The following is a 22971-nucleotide window of genomic DNA, read 5'->3' on the forward strand; positions in this document are numbered from 1 at the left end:
AACCACTGGAAATTCAAGATGTTATCTAAAAGTTGGCACTGGAATCACTCAAAAACAGTAAGCCAATTAATTGTGATAAATTTCTGAAAAATACTTCCGAATCACCGTTTTTCCAGAAGCAGAATTTTACACACTGTACGTATTTCATTTATCATTTTTTTGGTATACTGAATTTTGATGCACTTCTTTTTTCTACTTTTTTGTAACACTCTCAAGAACTCAAATCCAGAATATCATAATTTTCCAGTAATCACAGTAACTGCAATAAATCGAAACAGTCAGCACATTTTCAAGAAAACAGAGGAAACCTAACTGGAATGAAAAATAGAATTAAGAACTTCAAAAGACATAATAGAAGTGATGTTTCAAGAACTTGTATAGATCTAAAATACAAGTAAGAACTAAAATCTAAAAAGAAAAGCACCAAAAGATCAAGAAAACAAACACATAAAACTGCACTCAAAACAAAATCAAGAAACCAAAATTATCAACAAAAGGACTACAAAGAATTGATAACATTTTTGGAGAAACATGACTTTGACAAAACTTATAGAGATTCAAAAATCAAAATGACACAAACAGAGTGTAATAAGAACAAGAAAACAGCAAGAAATACCCAAAAATAAACCTAAAATAGAAAGTAAAGACAAGAATGTAAAGTTCTTGAATTAAAAGTGCCAAAACAACTCAAACATACACAAGAACACACCTAAGACTCATGATACCACATGATGTGATTCCAATGACATGATAGGAATATGATATGAATATGTTATGGATTCAATAAGAGTTGGAATATGATTAGGTACTTTTAAAGAATTGGATCAATGTTCTAACATTCAAGAACTCACCAAAACACAAGTAACCAAGCCAAACTCACATAGAAACCCATTTTGAACAACAAACCCATGGATAGAAACTCAAGAACACAACATATACCATTTATACCCATGGAGGACGTGACCAAAATAGCCAGAACAACCAATTTGCACCGATTAAAATTGAATATAAGTGTAGCAAATGAAAGAGGATATCATAAGGAAGAGATTGCACCGATTGAAAGTGAAAATAAACAAGTAGAACAAAAATGGGTAATTTGGAATGAAGGGAAAATGGACTTATGTGAATGAAGCTCTTGGAATGTGCATGCCACTTGATGGTTGGCTTTAAGATGAGTGTTGTTGTCGCCACTTGAGAGCCCAAGAATTCACTCAAGATAAGACTAGAAGAGAAAAAGACACAAGTCTCTCTCACTCACTCACCAATTTGGTAGAGGTTCTTTACTCTCAAAATCAATCTTATTATTTCAAAGACCTAAGCACCCCTCTTTTATAATAGAGAGGGTTGGTCACAAAGTACAAGAGAAGCTTACAAGAGAAGATTTTGAAAGGTCACTTTCCAACTCCTTTTATTCTAGCGTCTAAAGGAGTGTGAAGAGACAACTTTCTAGTTTCTTCCTAAAAACTAACGCCTAAGGTACTTACAAAAGAGGTGTCTTTTTGGTTTCCCTCTTAGTACCTTCCTAAACACTACTCCTATATGTTTTACAAATTTATACAAAAGAAACTACAGAGAGAGATATTAATTGGAGCCCATTCTTGAATGTTTGTAGTCTTCTTTTAGGCTTGATCCTCTCTTTATTTAATTTCTTCTTTAATTTTGAGAAGACTAGAAGGAAGAACTTTAATGCTTGGATGGATGGCCTCTTCCTCCATTACTGAAATCCTCTTCTTTTTTATCTCCATCAGGGGGTGACCACATGACCACGAGTACTCTATCCATCAACCTCTGATAGGTTACCCCTGCATTCTTGAGTCCAAAAGGCATCACTTTATAACAGTAACAAGAGAGCTCCGTCATGAACGTCGTATTGCATTCGTCCCTGGGATGCATTCGAATCTGGTTATATCCATATAAAGCATCCAGGAAGATAAGAAGTTTGCATCCTAACGCACTGTGTACCAGGGCGTCAATACTAGGCAACGAATAAGAGTCCTTTGGGCATGCTTTGTTCAAGTTCGTGAAGTCGACGCACATCCTTCACTTCCCGCTGGCCTTCTTGACCAACACTACGTTCGCCAGCCACTCTCGGTATTGGATCTCCCTGATGACCTCACGCCTTTCATCGTTGAACTTCCTCCTCCTCTGGCGGACAGGTCGAACCTGTGGGTCCATGGTGAGGTGATGACACAAGAAATCAAGGTCGATGTCAGGCATGTTTGAGGCAAACCATGCGAAGGCATCTAGGTGTCGTGCTATGACCTCGACAATTTGGTCTTTGCCTAAGGACTTTCCAAACTTGAACCTCTTGCCCCCGATCTCCATCTCCACCATCTCTTCTACGGGCTCGCGTCGTCTCTCCCGGGCGATCTCGACACGGGTACCCCTTCTTCCCTTGGAGGTTGAGTGGTGACGACATACATCTTCTCCTTTTTTTCAGGTTGTTCTCGTAGCACCTTTTGGCCTCTTTCTTATCAGACTTGATGGTGATCATTGTTCCTTCAAGGGAAGGCAACTTCATCTTCATATGCCTCGAAGAGGCTACTGCTCCGGTCCTGTTCAAAGCGGCTCTGCCCAAAAGTATGTTATAGGTTGAGGGAGCATTAACAACAAGATACCTAATGTTAGCACTGCGGGAAGTCGTGTCGTTAGTGAAGTTTGTCCTCAACTCTACTTGTCCACACACTTCTACCTGGTCTCCTACAAAACCATACAGACAGCCATCGTAAGGCCTCAACTAGTCAGGAGACAGCTACAATTTGTTGAAAGTCGACCAGAACATCACGTCGGTCGAGCTTCCCTTATCGACGAGGACGCGGTGTACCTTTCTTCCCACGGTCACCAGTGAGATCACCACTGGGTCATTGTCGTGCGGAATCACATCCTACAAGTCGGCCTTGGTGAAGATGAGGTCAGGCTCGGGGGCCTGGTCTGACTCCTGGGCTTCTACTTCCATCACTTCTCTGGCGTATTTCTTGTGATGGGAGGCGATGCACCCTCCTTCTGAGAATCCTCCAAAGATTGTGTTGATATTGTTGAAGATGGTTGCTGTCCCTTCAAGATTGTGTTTGATGAAGACTTCTAAGTACATTTCATGTGTATTTTGTTTTGCTTTAAGTGTGTCTTAGGTAGTGCTTAGAGGTTGTCTAAGAGTGGGCTTTTCGCTGAGTAACTCACCTCATAACCACTGGCCATGTGATAAGAACAAGCATAAGTTTTCTTAAACTGTTTTTCACATGTTTTTACAAAAAACATGTTTACTGCATAAAAATAAATCTGTTATTTTCTAAATAAACAGATTCATTTTTACACTGATGCCTTGGCTAAGTCTTGTGAAAATTAGATTTTGTGCATCATGTATTTTGACTAAGTCTTCTACCTTTCAAAACGACTGTGTTTAAATAGTTAAGCTTTTCTGTTTTCGTTTTGAAAAATAAATCTGTTCATCTGTAAATGAATAGATTCTTTTTGTCTCTGGTGCCATGTCAAGCTTAAACGATTTTCAGTTTTATCTCAGCAGCAGAATGGTTGACTAAGTCTCCTCACTTAACAAATTCTCTAACTGCTTTTGAAAATAAATCTGTTCATTTTATTTTCAATCTGTTCATTTTATAACAGCTTTAACTATTTTTCAAAATTCAGTTATAAGTTGGTTTTCTATAAAATGAAAACTCGTTTCTGAGTTTAAACATCGTTCATACATTTGCAAAAACAAGTTTTGACAACAGAGAATTAAGAGTTTACAAAGGATTAGCATTTGTTCTTCAAAGATTTCGAAAATCACAAAGTGCTTGTTGTTTGATTCTGATAAGAACATATAAAATTTGTTAAAAGTCACTGGAACAGATTGACTGTGATAGGTTGCTCAAGAAATTGTCAAAGCTATTAATTGAACCTTAAACAATTGCTTAAAATTGAAGCTTGTTGTTCTGTGATTCATTGTTCTTAATTTCTGGAAAACTGTTTGATATCAAGAAGAACACTCATAGTTTGTTAAAAGCCACAGGAACAGGTTGATTGTAAAGGTTACTCAATTAATTGGCATGCTACAAATTGAACCTTAATCACTTTCTTAAAATTGAAGTTTGCTGTTTTGTGTTTCACTGGTTTTCGTTCTAATATAAGTGTGTGTGTGCATCTGGAAAATCTATATGCATAATCTTGTGATTAACCTTGCTGTATAAACGCTTTTCAAACAAAAACAGTGTTGAAATAAATCTGTTCATTTTCACATAAATCGATTTATTTTTTGTAAACTGTGTTAAACACTGTTTCTGCGAGAAAGTTTTAAAAGGTCAATTCACCCCCCTCTTGAACTTTGGCACTATTAAACCCAACAATTGGTATCAAGAGCTAGGACTTGTATTTTAATCAAGTTTGTTTGTAATAATGTCTGAGTTTAATGTGCTTTTTGCTGAAGGATCTGCTGTTAATAGACCACCTATGTTCAATGGAATGAATTATGCATTTTGGAAAGTTAGAATGAGAATTTTCATGGAATCTATTGATGCATTAATTTGGGAAGCTGTGGTCAATGGACCTTCTGTGCCAATGCAGGTTGTCAAGGATGAAGAAGTGGTAAAGCCAAGATCAGAATGGAATGAGACCGAAAGGAGGAAGGCTCAACATGATCTTGTGGCCAAGAACATCATAACATCTGCATTGACAATGGATGAGTTCTTCAGGATATCTCAATGTAAGTCAGCTAAGGAGATGTGGGAAGTCTTAGAAGTGACTCATGAGGGTACTGAAGATGTGAAGAGGTCAAGAAAACATGCTCTTATCCAAGAATATGAACTGTTCAGAATGCAGCCCAAGGAGAGCATTGCTGATGTGCAGAAAAGGTTCACCCATATTGTGAATCACCTCACTGGTTTGGGAAAAGAATTTGACAGAGAGGAACTCAACATAAAGATATTGAAGTGCCTCGACAGAAGCTGGCAACCAAAGGTGACTGCCATATCTGAAAGTCGTGATCTGTCAAAGCTGGGAACTGCTGTACTGTTTGGAAAACTAATGAGCTAGAGCTCAAAAGACTCAAAGAGCAGGAAACAAAAGGGAGAAAACCCAAAGGTCTTGCACTGAAAGCAACTGAACTTGATGAGATCAAGGAGGAAAAAGAAGATGCTGAAGATGATGACACAATCAGCCTTCTTACAAAAAGATTCAGCAAATTCCTGAGGAAGAAAAGCAGAAATAGGAACCAGCAGAAAAGAAGGTATCCTAAACCCAATGATTCAAATTCCTCTAAATATACTTGTTTTGGCTGTGGCAAAACAGGGCATTACAAAACAGATTGTCCAGACAATCAAACAAAGGAAAAATCTGCCAGCAAGAAATTTGAAAGGAACAAGGGAAGAAGAGCTTACATCTCATGGGAGGAAAATGAAGTATCCTCAACCAGCAGCTCTTCAACAGAAGATGAGGAAAACAATTTGTGCTTCATGATGAAGGATGAGGAGTCAATCTCTGATTCAGTATGTGATTTTTCTGTGGATTCAGATAACTATGATCAATTGCTTGCTGCTTTCAAGGAAACTGATGATGAAGCAAATAGGCTAGCTGTAATATGCAATAAGCTGCAAAAGGTAAATAATGTGCTTGCACCTAAAGTAAAAACACTTGAGGAAGAATTGCATAAAGCCAAAACAGATTTGGTAAGCCTTGAACTAACATGCTTGCATGCCTCTATTAAAACCAGTGAAAACTGCAAAAAATTGGAAAAACAAGTGGAGTATTTGCTGAAAAACCTTTCCAATTTCACCAAGGGAAGAAAAAACCTTGAGTCTCTCCTTGGATCACAGAATGTTGTTTTCAATAAGAATGGTCTTGGTTATACCCCTGGAAATGTAACCAATGTCAAAAAGCTTTCAAGTTTTTTTGTTCCAGCAAAATCAGTTTTTTCAGCTTTTAACAGTGGCAAAAAGGCATCTCATGTAACCTAATTTTACTGCATGAAATTTGGTCATACCTCTAGGTCTTGCATTGCTAGAAAGCATCTTGTGCCTAAGAACTTAGCAAAATGGCTACCAAAGAGAAGGTTTTAATCTGTGCTAGACCCTATACTGAAATGGGTACCATTTGTATCAGTTTTATTCTGTTTTGCAGATTGGTAGCAAGAAAAATCAGTGGTACTTGGACAGTGGTTGTTCCAAGCATATGACTGGAGATCTTACAAAGTTTACTAGCTTGAAGCTCAAAGCAGAATGACATGTAACCTATGGTGATAATAACTGAGGGAGGATTTTGGGCAGAGGCACTGTTCGAACAAGGAACTCAACAACCATTGAGAATGTGCTCTATGTAGAAGGACTCAAGCATAGTCTTCTCAGCATAAGTCAGCTTTGTGACAAAGGATACAAAGTGAATTTTGGGTCAAAAGGCTGCACAATCTCAAGTAATTCATCTAGTAAGGTACTCTTTACTGGTAAGAGAGTGAATAACATATATCTGCTGAATATCATGGAAACTAACTCTTCAAATGAGTGTTTGCTGTCCAGAAGTGATGAGTCTTGGCTGTGGCACAGGAGGTTAGCTCACATACACACAAATCACTTGAATAAATTGAAATCTAAAGATTTAGCTTCTGGTTTACCTAACATTAAATTTTAGGACAACAGGCTTTGTGATGCTTGTGTGAAAGGTAAACAAATCAAATCCTCTTTCAAGTTAAAGGATATTGTCTCTACAAAAAATTCCATTGGATGTGTTACATATGGACTTATTTGGTCCATCTAGAGTTGCTAGCTTGGCTGGAAATTTGTATGCTTTAGTTGTTGTGGATGATTACTCTAGATTTACATGGACTCTATTTCTTGCACATAAACATGATGCTTACACTGCCTGTACCGCCCTGATGGTCGGATGCGATGACGTGGCATCCTGTTACAGTGTAGGCGTGTTGACAAGGCGCCAGGTTGACAGTTGGGAAGGAAGTCGGGAGGCACGTGTAGTCGCCGATAGTTAAGTTGGCGTGTTCCGATCTTCAGCTTACCAGAATAGGCGATCGCCAGGTTGAGGACGAAGTCGCCAGATGCAGACTCAGGCGACCAGGAAGTCGGAGATCGCCAGAACAAGCACATCGCCGAAGTTAAAAGAGAAGCAGATTATGAAGGCGGCCGGCGAGACCACAGGGAAGGTGTATGAAGGCCCTACCTCGCCAGTTTCAGTAGAGATCGCACTCCTGAGTTAGCTATGCACTGGGCAGCACCATGCACAGGTAACTTAGCCAAAATGAGAGTAGAAGTAGCGCCAAGTCAGGGAGCCTCCAGATGATGGCACGTGTACAGTTGGATACGAGCCACGTGTCCAAGTCTGTAATTGCCAGGAGAGAGAAAACCACCAGGTATATAAGAGTTCCTAACAGATTTTCTAAGGTACGCACGTTCAGTTCATACACTTTACGCTTGCGAGTGACAAAGCTGTTTGTGAGAGAGATTTGCACGGTTCCAGTTCTTAGTATTTGGTGATACCGTCACTGACTTGAGCGTCGGAGTGCGATCGGCCGCAGCGGCGCCGTATCGTTTCTTTGCAGGTTCTTGAGATAGATCCAGAGGAGGAACGGAGGTGGGAAGCGGCGCGCACGTTGATCCTTTGACGAGGCATTCTCCAGCGCTCCGGTCAACAGGCAGGATCATCAGGCGCGCACCGTGGGGCCGTGTAAAACGTGCTCCCATCCACAGCGCGAGTTCGTGGAGGTTTTCGAGGTTCTCTGCGCGGTTGTGTGCTGGTGCAACCGTCGTTGGCAGTTTCTTTGAGTTTCGTTCGGTGAGTTTGTGTTTGTGCCGTTTGTTTGTCTTTCAATCGGTGGAGTGAGGTCTTTTGTTGCTTGCGCGCAATCTGTCTGGTGGAGGTTCGAGTTCTTTGGTGGTTTTCTGCGAAGGTTTGCGGTGTTTTTGGGTTCTTGCGCAGTTTCTTGAGTTTTCCCCGATTGATCGCTGGTTCGTTCGTGGTTGAAGTGTTATTTGCTGTATTTCTGTGGTTCGCTGAAGTTGATGAGAAAGATGAGGAGCAATCGTTCCAGTCCCGTGGCTCCCGTCGTAGCTGAAGGCGACGCCGCCATGACCATGGCGCAGATGGCAGAAATGATGCGCTCATTGCAGGCCACTGTAGAAGCCTCGCGCGTCGAGCAGGCAAGGATACATGAAGACCTGGTCGCCTCTCGCGCCAGAAACGAGGAGCTCAGCAAGGTAGCTGAGGAGCTACGTCGAGCTCTTCAGGAGCAGCAGGTTCGTTCTTCCGCTGAAGAGGTGGCACCGTCGACGCCGCCTCGTGTTTTCCCAATGCCTTTCATTCAGGCGATTACCGACACGCCAATTCCCACGAGCGTGGTCCCGGTTAAAGCTGTTTTTACTGGCGTGGAAGATCTAGAGGCTCATCTGACCACGTTCCACACACAGATGATGCTGTCAGGGGGGTCGGATGCTGTCTATTGTAAGATGTTCGTGAGCACGCTCCAGGGAACGGCGATGGAGTGGTTTGTGAGCCTGCCTAATGGCCACATAACTAATTTTCAGCAATTCTCGAAAATCTTTGTCGAGCAGTATATTGTGAACAAGGCACCGCCCAGAGTGTCCTATGATTTGTTTGATATAAGGCAGTACCATGGGGAGTCCCTCAGAGACTACCTCAATCGCTTCGGAGCACAGATGGTCAGATCGCCGGCCAAGGATGAAGAAATGCTGGTTTATGCCTTCAAGAAGGGCGTGCAGCCAGGGCCATTCTGCGAAGCCTTGATCAGGGCTCATCCAGCGACGTTTGCTGAAGTCAGGCGACTTGCGGTGGCTCACATCGCCGACGAGAGTGAGGTCGCCGAGAAGAGAGGCAGTGTGGCTCCCGTCAGGCCACGCGCCCAGACCAGGGTCCAGCCACAGAGGGTGCTGGAAACGGCAGCGGCGGCCAGAAAGGATCAAAGGACTCGCTATCCTTACGATAGGAGAAACAAGGGAAGAAGCCAAGCGCGCCAGCCGCCAGCACGCCAACAACCAGCACGTCGGGAATACAATCGCCCGCCTAAGCACAAATTCGTCATGGGACTAGCGGACCTGATCGCTATCCCTAACATATCTGCTAGGTTGAAGGCGCCCGAGAAGGTGGGCGACAAGGTGCTAGGGTCGAAGCCGGATGTCTGGTGCGAGTTCCACCAGTGCTTTGGCCACAACCTGGACTCGTGTTTGTCTTTAGGGTACCAGCTCGACGATCTGGTTAAGAGCGGGTTCCTAAACGACTATCTGCTGGACAGAAGGACCGGAGGAGCGTCGAGTTCCCAGCCGGCAGGGGGAGAAGCCCAGCAACACGAGATGCCTATCCATGGGGAGATCCACACCATTGCAGGGGGTTTCTCAGGTGGTGGATGCACCGCATCGCAGAGGAAAAAGTACGCGCGATCGGTGATGTCGGTGGACATGTTTGAAGATCACTCGCCCGAAGTGGACATTACGTTCACCAAGCAGGATCTTCGGGACGTTGTGCCTCACGACAATGATCCCATTGTTATTTCGTTGATCACGGCGGGGAGGAAGGTTCACCGAGTTCGGGTGGACCAAGGAAGTTCGGCAGACGTGATGTTCTGGCCGACTTTCACGCAGCTAGAATTGCCCCTTGACCAGCTAAGGCCCTAAGGAGGGTGCTTGTATGGGTTCGCTGGCGACCAGGTGGAAGTCAGGGGGTACATTGAGCTGAGAACCACGTTTACCGATGAGGCTGGGTCGAGGACGGAGAAAATCAAGTACCTCATCGTAAACGCCCCTTCAGCATATAACATCCTGCTGGGAAGGCCCACCCTTAACAGGATAGGCGCAATTCCATCGACTCGGCACATGAAGGTGAAGCTGCCGTCCATGGAAGGGGTGGTAATCACGATAAAGTCTGATCAGAAGGAAGCGAAAAGGTCCTATGAGAATAGCCTGAAAAATAAAAGATCGGTGAGCTATGTCACAACCACCCCACCGCCCGGTGTGAAGCCCAGACCGCCGATAATGGAGGAGGCCGCCGGAAGGGACGTAGAGATGGTAGATGCTGAGCTGGGGGAGGGGAATGCTGCCCAAGAGGAGGAAGAGGCGCGGAATCGCCCGGAGGAAGCAAGGGAACTCGGAATCGCCAAGGCAGTGATCGCCAGAGAATCAAGGCCCAAGCCCGTCGAGCAGTGGCTCGAGAAGGAGATCGGGGGGAAAGTTTTCAAGCTCGGAAGATCTTTGGGGGTCGATCTCCAGGACCAGATCGCCAAGGTGATCGAACGGCATCTGGATGCGTTTGCCTGGTCCGCTTCGGACATGCCCGGAATCGATCCCGACTTCTTGTGCCATCATCTGGCGATGGACAACATGGTGAGACCGGTGCGGAAAAGAAGGAGGAAATTTAATGAAGAGAGGAGGCAGGCGATCAAGGATGAGACCCAGAAACTCCTCGCTGCAGGCCACGTCAGGGAAGTCCAGTACCCTGAGTGGTTGGCGAATGTCGTGCTGGTGAAGAAGAGCAACGGGAAATGGCGCATGTGCGTCGATTTCACCGACCTGAATAAGGCTTGCCCAAAGGATTCGTATCCTTTACCAAGCATTGATGCCCTGGTTGATAGTGCTGCAGGGTGCAAGCTGCTGAGTTTCCTGGACGCCTTCTCGGGCTATAATCAGATCAAGATGCATCCCATGGATGAAGAAAAAACAGCCTTCATGACGGAGAGGTCGTGCTACTGCTATAAGGTGATGCCGTTTGGGCTGAAGAATGCGGGGGCCACGTACCAGAGGCTGATGGACCGAGTACTTGCACCAATGCTGGGAAGGAACGTGCAAGCTTACGTCGATGACATGGTCGTGACCTCGCAGGAGAAAAGCAAGCACGTTGCAGACTTGGAAGAATTGTTCACGACGATCGCCAAGTTCAAGTTGAAGCTCAACCCGGAGAAATGCATTTTCGGCGTGGAGGCTGGAAAATTTTTGGGTTTTCTCTTGACTGAAAGAGGAATAGAAGCCAATCCGGACAAATGTGCCGCCATCTTGGCGATGAGAAGCCCGGCTACAGTAAAAGAGGTCCAGCAGCTGACAGGTCGGATGGCAGCACTATCCCGCTTCGTGTCAGCAAGCGGAGAAAAGGGGCATCCCTATTTCCAGTGTCTGCGGCGCAATAACAAGTTCGCTTGGACGAAAGAGTGCGAGGAAGCTTTCGTCAAGCTGAAGGAATATTTGGCGAGCCCGCCGGTTCTGTGCAAACCACTGGCGGGAACCCCTCTCAGATTGTATTTCGCGGTGGCTGAGAGGGCGGTGAGCGCCGTGCTCACCCAGGACCAAGACCAGGCTCAGAAGCCTATTTATTTCGTGAGTAAAGTGTTGCAGGGCCCAGAAACGAGGTATCAGGCCCTGGAGAAGGCTGCGCTGGCGGTGGTGTTTTCGGCGAGGAGGTTGCGCCACTACTTCCACAGTTTCACAATACTGGTGATGACTGACATGCCCATCCAGAAGGTCTTGAAGAAGCCTGACGTTGCAGGAAGAATGGTGAAATGTGTTGGGTTTAATAGTGCCAAAGTTCAAGAGGGGGGGTGAATTGACCTTTTAAAACTTCTTCGCAGAAACAGTGTTTAACCTAGTTTTACAGAAAATAAATCGATTTATGTAAAAATGAACAGATTTATTTCAGCACTGTTTTTGTTTGAAAAGCTTTTAATTCAGCAAGGTTAATCTCAAAATTATGCAGATAAAATTTCCAGATGCACACACACAGATATAAGATTGAAAAGCAGTGTAACACAAAAACAGCAAACCTTAATTTCAATTCGTGTGATTTAGGTTCAGTTAAGGGCTTGACAATTAATGAGACAACCTATTACACACAACCTGTTTTATTAGCCTTTAGCAGATTATCAGTGTTCTTATTGAAACCAAACAGTTTTTCAGAAATCAAGAACAATGAATCACAACACAGCAAGCTTCAACTTTAAGCAATTTGTTTAAGGTTCAATTAATAGCATTGACAGTTTCTTAAACAGCCTATCACAGTCAATCTGTTCCAATGGTTTTAGCAGATTGTATACGTTCTTATCAGATTCAACCACCTTTTTCAGAAATCAAGAACAGTATGCACAGTGCCCAGAAAGAACAGATTTATTTTCAATTGAACAGATTTATTTCTTTGCTGTTTTATCAATTATGCAGAAACGAAATTGCAGAGAGAGAGAGAGAATGAACACAAGCAATTATACTGGTTCACTCAACCTGAGCTACATCCAGTCTTCACCAACAACAGGTGGAATTCACTAGCACACAGTACAATCAAGTACACTTCCCACTGTTCTTGAAACCTACAAGAACTTAGGTACTGTTGCTGAAAAAACCTATTTCAGCACTCATACACACACATCCACTCTCCAAGAACACCTATCAAGAAGAGGATTCAACCAAACTTTTACAAGTAATAAGAAGTGAAACGACTACACCTGATTGAGGTAACAAAGATCAGCCTTAAACCAGTAGGCAAGATTGCTAGAACAGTAGCTGCACCTCACACCAAGCTTTTGGAACCAAACCAAGAATAAGCACTTTGTGATTTTCGAAATCTTTGAAGAACAAATGCTAATTCTTGAAAACACTTAACTCTCTGCTGTCAAAACTTGTTTTTGCTAATGTATAAACTGTTTGAATCGTTATTGAGCTCAGAAAACAAGTTTGCATTTTATAGAAAGCCAGCTTATAACAGATTTTTGAAAAACAGTTAAAGCTGTTATAAAATGAACAGATTGAAAATAAAATGAACAGATTTATTTTCAAAAAGCAGTTAGAGAATCTGTTAAGTGAAGAGACTTAGTCAACCCTTCTGGTGCTGAGATAAAATTGAAAAACGTTTAAGCATGACATGGCACCAGAGGCAAAAAGAATCTATTCATTTACAGATGAACAGATTTATTTTTCAAAACGAAAACAGAGAAGATTTAACTATTTGAAACTCAGTCGTTTTGAAAAGAAGAAGACTTAGTCAAAATACCTGATGCACAAAATCCAATTTTTACAAGACTTTAGCCAAGGCATCAGTGAAGAAAATGAATCTGTTTATTAGAAAAGAACAGATTTATTTTTATGCAGTAAAACGTGTTTTTGTGTAAAACATGTGCAAAACAGTTTTAGAAAACTTATGCTTGTTCTTAACACATGGCCAGTGGTTATGAGGTGAGTTACTCAGCAAAAAGCTACTCTTAGACAACCTCTAAGCACTAACTAAGACATACTTAAAGCAAAGCACAAAAGCATGGAAAGTACATAAATGTCTTCATCAAACACTACATACAAGTCTTCATCAAACACAATCTTGAAGGGGCAGCAACCATCTTCAACAATCTCCCCCTGTTTGATGGAGACAAATCCCCATAGCTAAACTTCATAGCTTTGTTGCTTTAAGCACTTGTACTGCACCAGATTTTAAACCAAAAAGGCACCTGCACTGCACCAGATTTTAAACCAGAAAAAAACTGCAGTATTGCATAGCATATGAATTGATTTAAAGGTGCAGAATTAACTCCCTGTTACAGCTAGCATCACCTAGCATGGTGAGCTATTTTTCTCCCCCTTTGGATTCATCAAACAGCATATAAGCATAGGGAATACAGGGGTATAAAGCAGAAATTATAACCATAATAGTTCAGAACCAGGAAACCAAATTGGTCAACATTACATAAACTTGAAAACTGATAAGGAAAGCATTAAAAACAGAAAAACTACTGATCCTTGTAGTAAAGCTCTGCAAGCTGTGCCTGAACTCCTTCAATCTGATGATCAAGGTGTTGGAACCTTGCATGAGTAGCCTCAAAGTGTGCCCTTTGTTCTGCAGACATGACATCAAGACGGTACAGCACTTGCCTCTCAAACATAGACATTGGTTCCCCACGGTATTCTGGACTTTGATAGGCAACTATGGCATTTGCAGCAACTTCCTCATGTTCAGATTGGGCAGCAGGAGAGTCATCATCCATAGGAATAGCTTCATCCTCATCTTCATGTTCTGCTTGAGTGTCCTTCTCCTTGAGGACCACCCACTTGTTTTCAATCTTGTGGAAACCCATTTTGGTGAGAGTTGAAGTATCAATCTCACTTACAGCTTTGATAGGGTCATTTCTCTCATTTGTAACATCAATACCAAAGTAATCAATTAATTTGGAAACAAGAATAGCATAGGGAAACCTGTAATCAGCCAACCTTTTTGACTTGAGCATGTGTTCGTTGACAATGAACACCCAGTTTACCTTAATCTGGTTCATGATGCAATATAGGAGAATTAGATCCTCTTCATGTAGGACAGCATAGTTTGTTCCTCTTGGAATCAGTTGCCAAGCTATGATGTATGCAACTAGACGTGGAGTGAGGTTCAAATGCCCTGCATGGAATCTGTTTATGCTTTCTGTAGGATTCCTCATGCAACTTTTGTAATATTGCAGCTTGTTGAATTCTGAAATTCCACTGGTGTTCCCTTTCCCTACTTTCAGTCCAGCATATTTTATTCCAGCCACAGAATTCCACACCTCACTTGTGATCTTCATCTTTGTCCCTTTCACATAAGAGACAACATTCTTCCCATCCAATGTGAGGTTAGTATAAAACACCTTAACCAAGTCAGGATAGACATTACCCGTTAATTCCAGCATCTTTTTCAGTTTCTGGTGCTTCAACACAGCCCTTGTTTCTACCAGTTTTTCAGATTTCAGCCAGTTGAAATCCAGCACCTTGGGTATGTTGATCTGCTTCCTGCTTGTTTCATGAATGTAGGCATTGATGCCTTCTTCATTTCCAGCGAACCATCCTTCTAACACACCTTGAGAAGTGGTTTGCTTTCCCTTGCCTTTCTGTTTTTGTCTTGAAGACGAAGCCATGGTAACCTGAATTCTTTCCTTGATTTCAAATGGTGAGAATAGAAAGAGAATGGCCAATGTGGGTAGCAAGTATTCACACAGATTTATAGCAGAATAAATGGATTGATATGGCAGTTATGAGAAGATATGCATGAAGATTTTATGCTTCTGAATTTTGTGCAGAGTATCTTTGAAAATAAGCACCAAATCTTTAGGGTCACGATGCATACACTCAAATTCTTATTGAGCACCCAAACCATCAAATCGGTTACATAACCATGACCAAAACCGTCAAAGGTACAGAGGTTAATGCCCACTAAGTCAGTAAAGCAGTCAAAGATCAGAATTTCTCTTTCCTAGTCATCAATGCGTATCAGTGCAGAAAATAAACACATTTAATTGCGAATAAACCGATTTAATTTTTCACTGCTAGGTACAATTGACATTTATAATACCCAATTCATTTAGCAGAAAATTAAATCTATCTTTGGCTAATGGTTTTGTGAACAAATCAGCAAGTTGTAAATCAGTACCAATGAACTTAATATCACATGTTCCATTAGATATGTGTTCCCTTAGAAAATGATGCCTTATTTCAATGTGTTTGGTTCTTGAATGCATGACAGGATTTTTGGTTAAGTTGATTGCACTTGTATTATCACACAGCAGAGGTATATGATTAAGTGAGATACCAAAATCATTCAATTGTTGTCTTAGCCATATAGTTTGAGCACAGCAACTCCCTGCTGCAATGTATTCTGCTTCAGCAGTGGAAAGAGCTACACAAGCCTGCTTTTTGCATTGCCATGAGATCAAGCTTGATCCAAGCAAATGACAGGTTCCACTTGTGCTCTTCCTATCAATTTTGCAACCTGCAAAATCTGAATCAGAATAACCAGTTAAGCTTAATGAAATATTACCTGGATACCACAAGCCAACTTCTTTAGTTCCTTGCAAATACTTCAAAATCCTTTTGACAGCATTGTAGTGTGATTCTTTAGGAGCAGATTGAAACCTTGCACACATGCACACTGCAAACATTATATCTGGCCTGCTGGCAGTGAGATACAGCAGTGATCCTATTAGTCCTCTGTATTTGGTTTCATCAACAGAAATTCCAGCTTCATCATGATCCAAATGACAGCTTGTTGAGAAGGGTGTGCTGATTGGTTTACACTTGTCCATTTCAAATTTCTTCAGCAAATCCTTGCAATACTTTGCTTGACTCAAGAAAATGCCATCCTTGAGTTGTTTGACCTGCAAGCCTAGAAAATAGTTCAACTCACCCATCATTGACATTTCAAACTCACTCTTCATGACTTTCACGAAAGCTTCACACAATTCTACATTGTTTGATCCAAAAATGATGTCATCCACATATACTTGGACTAGAATTGAGTCATCTCCTTTCTTCTTAATGAACAAGGTCTTATCTGATGTGCCTCTGTCATAGCCTTGAGAGGTGAGAAAATCACTTAGCCTCTCATACCATTGCCTAGGAGCTTGCTTGAGTCCATAGAGGGCCTTTTGGAGTTTGAACACATATTCTGGATGTTGATGGTCTTCAAAACCTGGTGGTTGTGAGACAAATACCTCTTCATTTATATAGCCATTTAGAAAGGCACTCTTCACGTCCATTTGAAATAGCTTGAACCCTTTGATGCAGGAGAAGGCAAGCAGCAGTCTAACAGCTTCTAACCGAGCCACTGGTGCATATGTCTCATCATAGTCTATTCCTTCTTCTTGATTGTACCCTTTAGCTACAAGCCTAGCCTTGTTTCTGGTAATCACTCCATGCTCATCCATTTTGTTTCTAAATACCCATTTTGTTCCAATCACATTCATCTCAGGTATTCTAGGAACAAGAGTCCAGACCTCATTAAGAGCAAACTGATTCAGTTCCTCTTGCATAGCTAAAATCCAGTTACTGTCCTTGAGAGCTTCCTTCAAATTCTTGGGTTCAACTTGAGATACAAAGGCCATTGCTTCACAGAAATTGTTCAAGGATTTTCTAGTTGATACTCCTTTCTCAATGTTCCCAATGACATTATCAAGGGTTAAGTCTCTTGGGGTTTTCCACTCTTTTGGCAAACCTGCAGCTGCAGTAGATTCTTGTATAGCATGTGTATCAACAGTATCAAAATGAATCGATTCATTTTGATTTAAAACAGATTTAAATTCATTACTGTCAGGTTCATCAGCAGTTTTAGATAGGCTATGATCAGTTTCATCAAAAACAACATGCATCGATTCTTCTACTATGAGCAACCTTTTATTGAAGACTCTATATGCATGACCATTCAAAGCATAACCAATGTGCACACCTTTATCAGATTTAGCATCAAACTTACCAAGATTTTCTTTGCCATTATTCAATACAAAGCATTTACACCCAAATACTCTAAGGTGGCTTACACTAGGTTTTCTGCCCTTATACAGTTCATATGGGGTTTTCTTAAGAATTGGTCTTATTAAGGTCCTATTTAAGACATAACCTGCAGTATTAACAGCATCAGCCCAAAAGTACTTAGGAAGCTTAGATTCATTTAACATAGTTCTAGCAAGTTCCTCTAGTGATCTATTTTTCCTTTCAACTACACCATTTTGTTGGGGTGTCCTAGGGGCTGAGAAGGTATGAGCTATCCCATGCTTCTCACAGAACCTCTCAAACTTAGCATTTTGAAACTCTCCCCCATGATCACTTCGAATTGATTTAATGCAGCAACCATTTTCATTTTGCAGAATTTTTGCTAATCTCTTAAAAGCAGAATAAGCATCATGTTTATGTGCAAGAAATAGAGTCCATGTAAATCTAGAGTAATCATCCACAACAACTAAAGCATACAAATTTCCAGCCAAGCTAGCAACTCTAGATGGACCAAATAAGTCCATATGCAACACATCCAATGGATTTTTTGTAGAGACAATATCCTTTAACTTGAAAGAGGATTTGATTTGTTTACCTTTCACACAAGCATCACAAAGCCTGTTATCCTGAAATTTAATGTTAGGCAAACCAGAAACTAAATCTTTAGATTTCAATTTATTCAAGTGATTTGTGTGTATGTGAGCTAACCTCCTGTGCCACAACCAAGACTCATCACTTCTGGACAGCAAGCACTCATTTGAAGAGTTAGTTTCCATGATATTCAACAAGTAAATGTTATTCACTCTCTTACCAGTAAACAATGCCTTACTAGATGAATTACTTGAGATTGTGCAGCCACTTGACTCAAAATTCACTTTCTATCCTTTGTCACAAAGCTGACTTATGCTGAGAAGACTATGCTTAAGTCCTTCTACATAAAGCACATTCTCAATGGTTGTTGAGTTTCCTGTTCCAACAGTTCCTCTGCCCAAAATTCTCCCTCGGTTATTGTCACCATAGGTCACATGTCCTTCTGCTTTGAGCTTTAAGCTGGTGAACTTTGTAAGATCTCCAGTCATATGCTTGGAACAGCCACTGTCCAAGTACCATTGGTTTTTCTTGCTTCCAATCTGCAAAACAGAATAAAAATATACAAATGGTACCCTTTTCAGTATAGGGTCCAGCACAGATTAACACCTTCTCTTTGGTAGCCATTTAGCTAAGTTCTTAGGCACAAGATGTTTTCTAGCAATGCAAGACCTAGATGTATGACCAGATTTCATGCAGTAAAAACAGGTTACATGAGATGCCTTTTTGCCACTGTTAAAAGCTGAAAAAACTGATTTTGCTGGAACAAAAAAACTTGAAAGCTTTTTGACATTGGTTGTATTTCCAGGGGTATAACCAAGTCCATTCTTATTGAAAACAGCATTCTGTGATCCAAGGAGAGACTCAAGGTTTTCTCTTCCCTTGGTGAAATTGGAAAGGGTTTTCAGCAAATATTCCACTTGTTTTTCCAATCTTTTGCAGTTTTCACAGTTTTTAATAGAGGCATGCAAGCAAGTCAGTTCAAGGCTTACCAAATCTGTTTTGGCCTTATGCAATTCTTCTTCAAGTGTTTTTACTTTAGGTGCAAGCACATTATTCACCTTTTGCAGCTTATTGCATATTACAGCTAGCCTATTGGCTTCCTCATGTGTTTCCTTGAAGGCAGCAAGCAAATCATCATAGTTATCAGAATCAGCAGAGAAATTACTTACTGATTCAGAGCTTGACTCCTCATCCTTCATCATAAAACACAGATTGTTCTCCTCATCTTCTGTTGAAGAACTGCTGGTTGAGGAAACTTCATTTTCCTCCCATGAGATGTAGGCTCTTCTTCCTTTGTTCCTTTCAAATTTCCTGCTGGCAGATTTGTCCCTTGTTTGATTGTCTGGACAATCTGTTTTGATATGCCCTGTTTTGCCACATCCAAAGCAAGTATATTTAGAGGAATTTAAATCATTAGGTTTAGGATACCTTCTTTTCTGCTGGTTCCTATTTTTGCTTTTCTTCCTCAGAAATTTGCTGAATCTTTTTGTAAGAAGGTTGATTGTATCATCATCTTCAGCATCTTCCTTTTCTTCCTTGATCTCATCCAATTCAGTTGCTTTCAGTGCCAAACCTTTGGGTTTCCTCTCTGTTGTTTCCTGTTCTTTAAGTCTTTTAAGCTCTAACTCATGCTCCATCAGCTTTCCAAACAGTGCAGTAGTTCCCAATTTTGACAGATCACGGCTTTCAGAGATAGCTGTCACCTTTGGTTGCCAGCTTCTGTCGAGGCACTTCAGTATCTTTATGTTGAGCTCCTCTTTATCAAATTCTTTTCCCAAGCCTGTGAGGTGATTCACAATGTGGGTGAATCTCTTTTGCACATCAGCAATGTTCTCTCCGGGTTGCATTCTGAACAGCTCATACTCTTGGATGAGTGCATGTTTCCTTGACCTTTTTACATCCTCAGTCCCTTCATGAGTCACTTCTAAGACTTCCCACATCTCCTTTGCTGACTTACATTGAGATATTCTGAAGAACTCGTCCATTGTCAATGCAGAAGTTATGATATTCTTGGCCACCAGATCATGTTGAGCTTTTCTCCTTTCAGTATCACTCCACTCTGATCTTGGCTTTTCAACTTGTTCATCTTTGACAATCTGCATTGGCACATAAGGTCCATTGACCACAGCTTCCCAAATTAATGCATCAATGGATTCCATAAAAATTCTCATTCTGACTTTCCAAAATGCATAATTCAATCCATTAAACATAGGTGGTCTATTTACAGCAGAACCCTCAGCAAAAAGCACATTAAACTCAGACATTTTTACAAACAACTTGATTAAACTACAAGTCCCAGCTCCTGATACCAATTGTTGGGTTTAATAGTGCCAAAGTTCAAGAGGGGGGGTGAATTGACCTTTTAAAACTTCTTCGCAGAAACAGTGTTTAACCCAGTTTTACAGAAAATAAATCGATTTATGTAAAAATGAACAGATTTATTTCAGCACTGTTTTTGTTTGAAAAGCTTTTAATTCAGCAAGGTTAATCTCAAAATTATGCAGATAAAATTTCTAGATGCACACACACAGATATCAGATTGAAAAGCAGTGTAACACAAAAACAACAAACCTTAATTTCAATTCGTGTGATTTAGGTTCAGTTAAGGGCTTGACAATTAATGAGACAACCTATTACACACAACCTGTTTTATTAGCCTTTAGCAGATTATCAGTGTTCTTATTGAAACCAAACAGTTTTTCAGAAATCAAGAACAATGAATCACAACACAGCAAGCTTCAACTTTAAGCAATTTGTTTAAGGTTCAATTAATAGCATTGACAGTTTCTTAAACAGCCTATCACAGTCAATCTGTTCCAATGGTTTTAGCAGATTGTATACGTTCTTATCAGATTCAACCACCTTTTTCAGAAATCAAGAACAGTATGCACAGTGCCCAGAAAGAACAGATTTATTTTCAATTGAACAGATTTATTTCTTTGCTGTTTTATCAATTATGCAGAAACGAAATTGCAGAGAGAGAGAGAGAATGAACACAAGCAATTATACTGGTTCACTCAACCTGAGCTACATCCAGTCTTCACCAACAACAGGTGGAATTCACTAGCACACAGTACAATCAAGTACACTTCCCACTGTTCTTGAAACCTACAAGAACTTAGGTACTGTTGCTGAAAAAACCTATTTCAGCACTCATACACACACATCCACTCTCCAAGAACACCTATCAAGAAGAGGATTCAACCAAACTTTTACAAGTAATAAGAAGTGAAACGACTACACCTGATTGAGGTAACAAAGATCAGCCTTAAACCAGTAGGCAAGATTGCTAGAACAGTAGCTGCACCTCACACCAAGCTTTTGGAACCAAACCAAGAATAAGCACTTTGTGATTTTCGAAATCTTTGAAGAACAAATGCTAATTCTTGAAAACACTTAACTCTCTGCTGTCAAAACTTGTTTTTGCTAATGTATAAACTGTTTGAATCGTTATTGAGCTCAGAAAACAAGTTTGCATTTTATAGAAAGCCAGCTTATAACAGATTTTTGAAAAACAGTTAAAGCTGTTATAAAATGAACAGATTGAAAATAAAATGAACAGATTTATTTTCAAAAAGCAGTTAGAGAATCTTTTAAGTGAGGAGACTTAGTCAACCCTTCTGGTGCTGAGATAAAATTGAAAAACGTTTAAGCATGACATGGCACCAGAGGCAAAAAGAATCTATTCATTTACAGATGAACAGATTTATTTTTCAAAACGAAAACAGAGAAGATTTAACTATTTGAAACTCAGTCGTTTTGAAAAGAAGAAGACTTAGTCAAAATACCTGATGCACAAAATCCAATTTTTACAAGACTTTAGCCAAGGCATCAGTGAAGAAAATGAATCTGTTTATTTAGAAAAGAACAGATTTATTTTTATGCAGTAAAACGTGTTTTTGTGTAAAACATGTGCAAAACAGTTTTAGAAAACTTATGCTTGTTCTTAACACATGGCCAGTGGTTATGAGGTGAGTTACTCAGTAAAAAGCTACTCTTAGACAACCTCTAAGCACTAACTAAGACATACTTAAAGCAAAGCACAAAAGCATGGAAAGTACATAAATGTCTTCATCAAACACTACATACAAGTCTTCATCAAACACAATCTTGAAGGGGCAGCAACCATCTTCAACAAAATGGGCAGTGGAGTTGTCAGAGTTTGACATTAAATATGAGCCTCGAGGCCCGATCAAAGGGCAAATCTTTGCAGATTTTGTAGTCGAGCTCTCTTCAGAGGCGACGCGGGTTGAAGGAGACGATTTCCGTTGGGTACTCTCGGTGGATGGATCGTCAAACCAGCAGGGTAGCGGTGCTGGAGTCATATTGGAAGGACCCAACGGCGTGCTGATCGAACAATCGTTGAGATTCGCCTTCAAAGCCAGCAACAATCAAGCAGAGTATGAGGCGCCGATCGCCGGGATTCTGCTGGCTAAGGAAATGGGAGCCAGAGTGCTGATGGCTAAGAGTGACTCGCTGTTAGTCACAGGGCAAGTAACAGGCGAGTTCCAGGCTAAAGATCCACAAATGGCGGCTTACTTGGCGTATGTGCAGGAATTGAAGAGTTCCTTTGCCTCTTTTGAAGTGGTGCATGTGCCCCGAGAACAGAATGCCCGAGCTGACTTGCTTGCTAAGCTCGCCAGCTCAGGCAAGGGGGGTAGGCAGAGGACAGTGATTCAAGAAACTTTGAAGACGCCGAGGGCATTTGTAGCAGATCACCTGGTCCTTCAGATAAGCAGGTCGACGGAGAGAGCAGCGAGAAGCCATAAGTCCTTGACGCAAGAAACTCTGAGATCGCCGAGAATTAGAGCATGTCGAGGAGAGAAAGTGGACGTGATGCATGTCTGTGCCACCCACGAGCTAGACACTTGGATAACACAGTACAAGCGGTGCCTGGCGGATGGCCTCCTCCCGCTAGATCCAACAGAAGCTAGGAAGGTAAAGAAAAATTCCAGCAAGTATACATTGATTGATGGCGATCTGTACAGGTTTGGATTCACTCACCCACTCCTGGAATGTATACACGGCGAGAAGTGCACGAGGATTATGGCAGAGCTCCACGAAGGAATATGTGGAAGTCACGTCGGGGGTCGAGCTCTGGCCGCGAGGACTCTCCGTGCAGGCTACTATTGGCCATCCATGAGAGAAGATTGCAAGAAGTACGCCCAGTGCTGCAAACAATGCCAGC

At 41.4% G+C, this 22971-nt stretch overlaps 1 protein-coding gene across 1 annotated transcript; it reads right to left on the reverse strand.

The window, feature by feature from the left end:
• Positions 1–219: 219 nt before the first annotated feature.
• On the reverse strand, positions 220–20047 carry LOC150025574 (uncharacterized). The gene is made up of 2 exons (XM_090294107.1): positions 18993–20047; positions 220–259 (listed from the first exon to the last, which is right to left on the reverse strand). Exons 1-2 carry the CDS (start codon positions 20045–20047, stop codon positions 220–222), a joined length of 1095 nt encoding a protein of 364 aa, XP_090150233.1.
• Between the last annotated feature and the right edge of the window lie 2924 nt (positions 20048–22971).

Source organism: Phaseolus vulgaris, chromosome 8 (genome assembly GCF_051622355.1).
Source record: "Phaseolus vulgaris cultivar YP4 chromosome 8, ASM5162235v1, whole genome shotgun sequence".
NCBI classification, from domain to species: domain Eukaryota; kingdom Viridiplantae; phylum Streptophyta; class Magnoliopsida; order Fabales; family Fabaceae; genus Phaseolus; species Phaseolus vulgaris.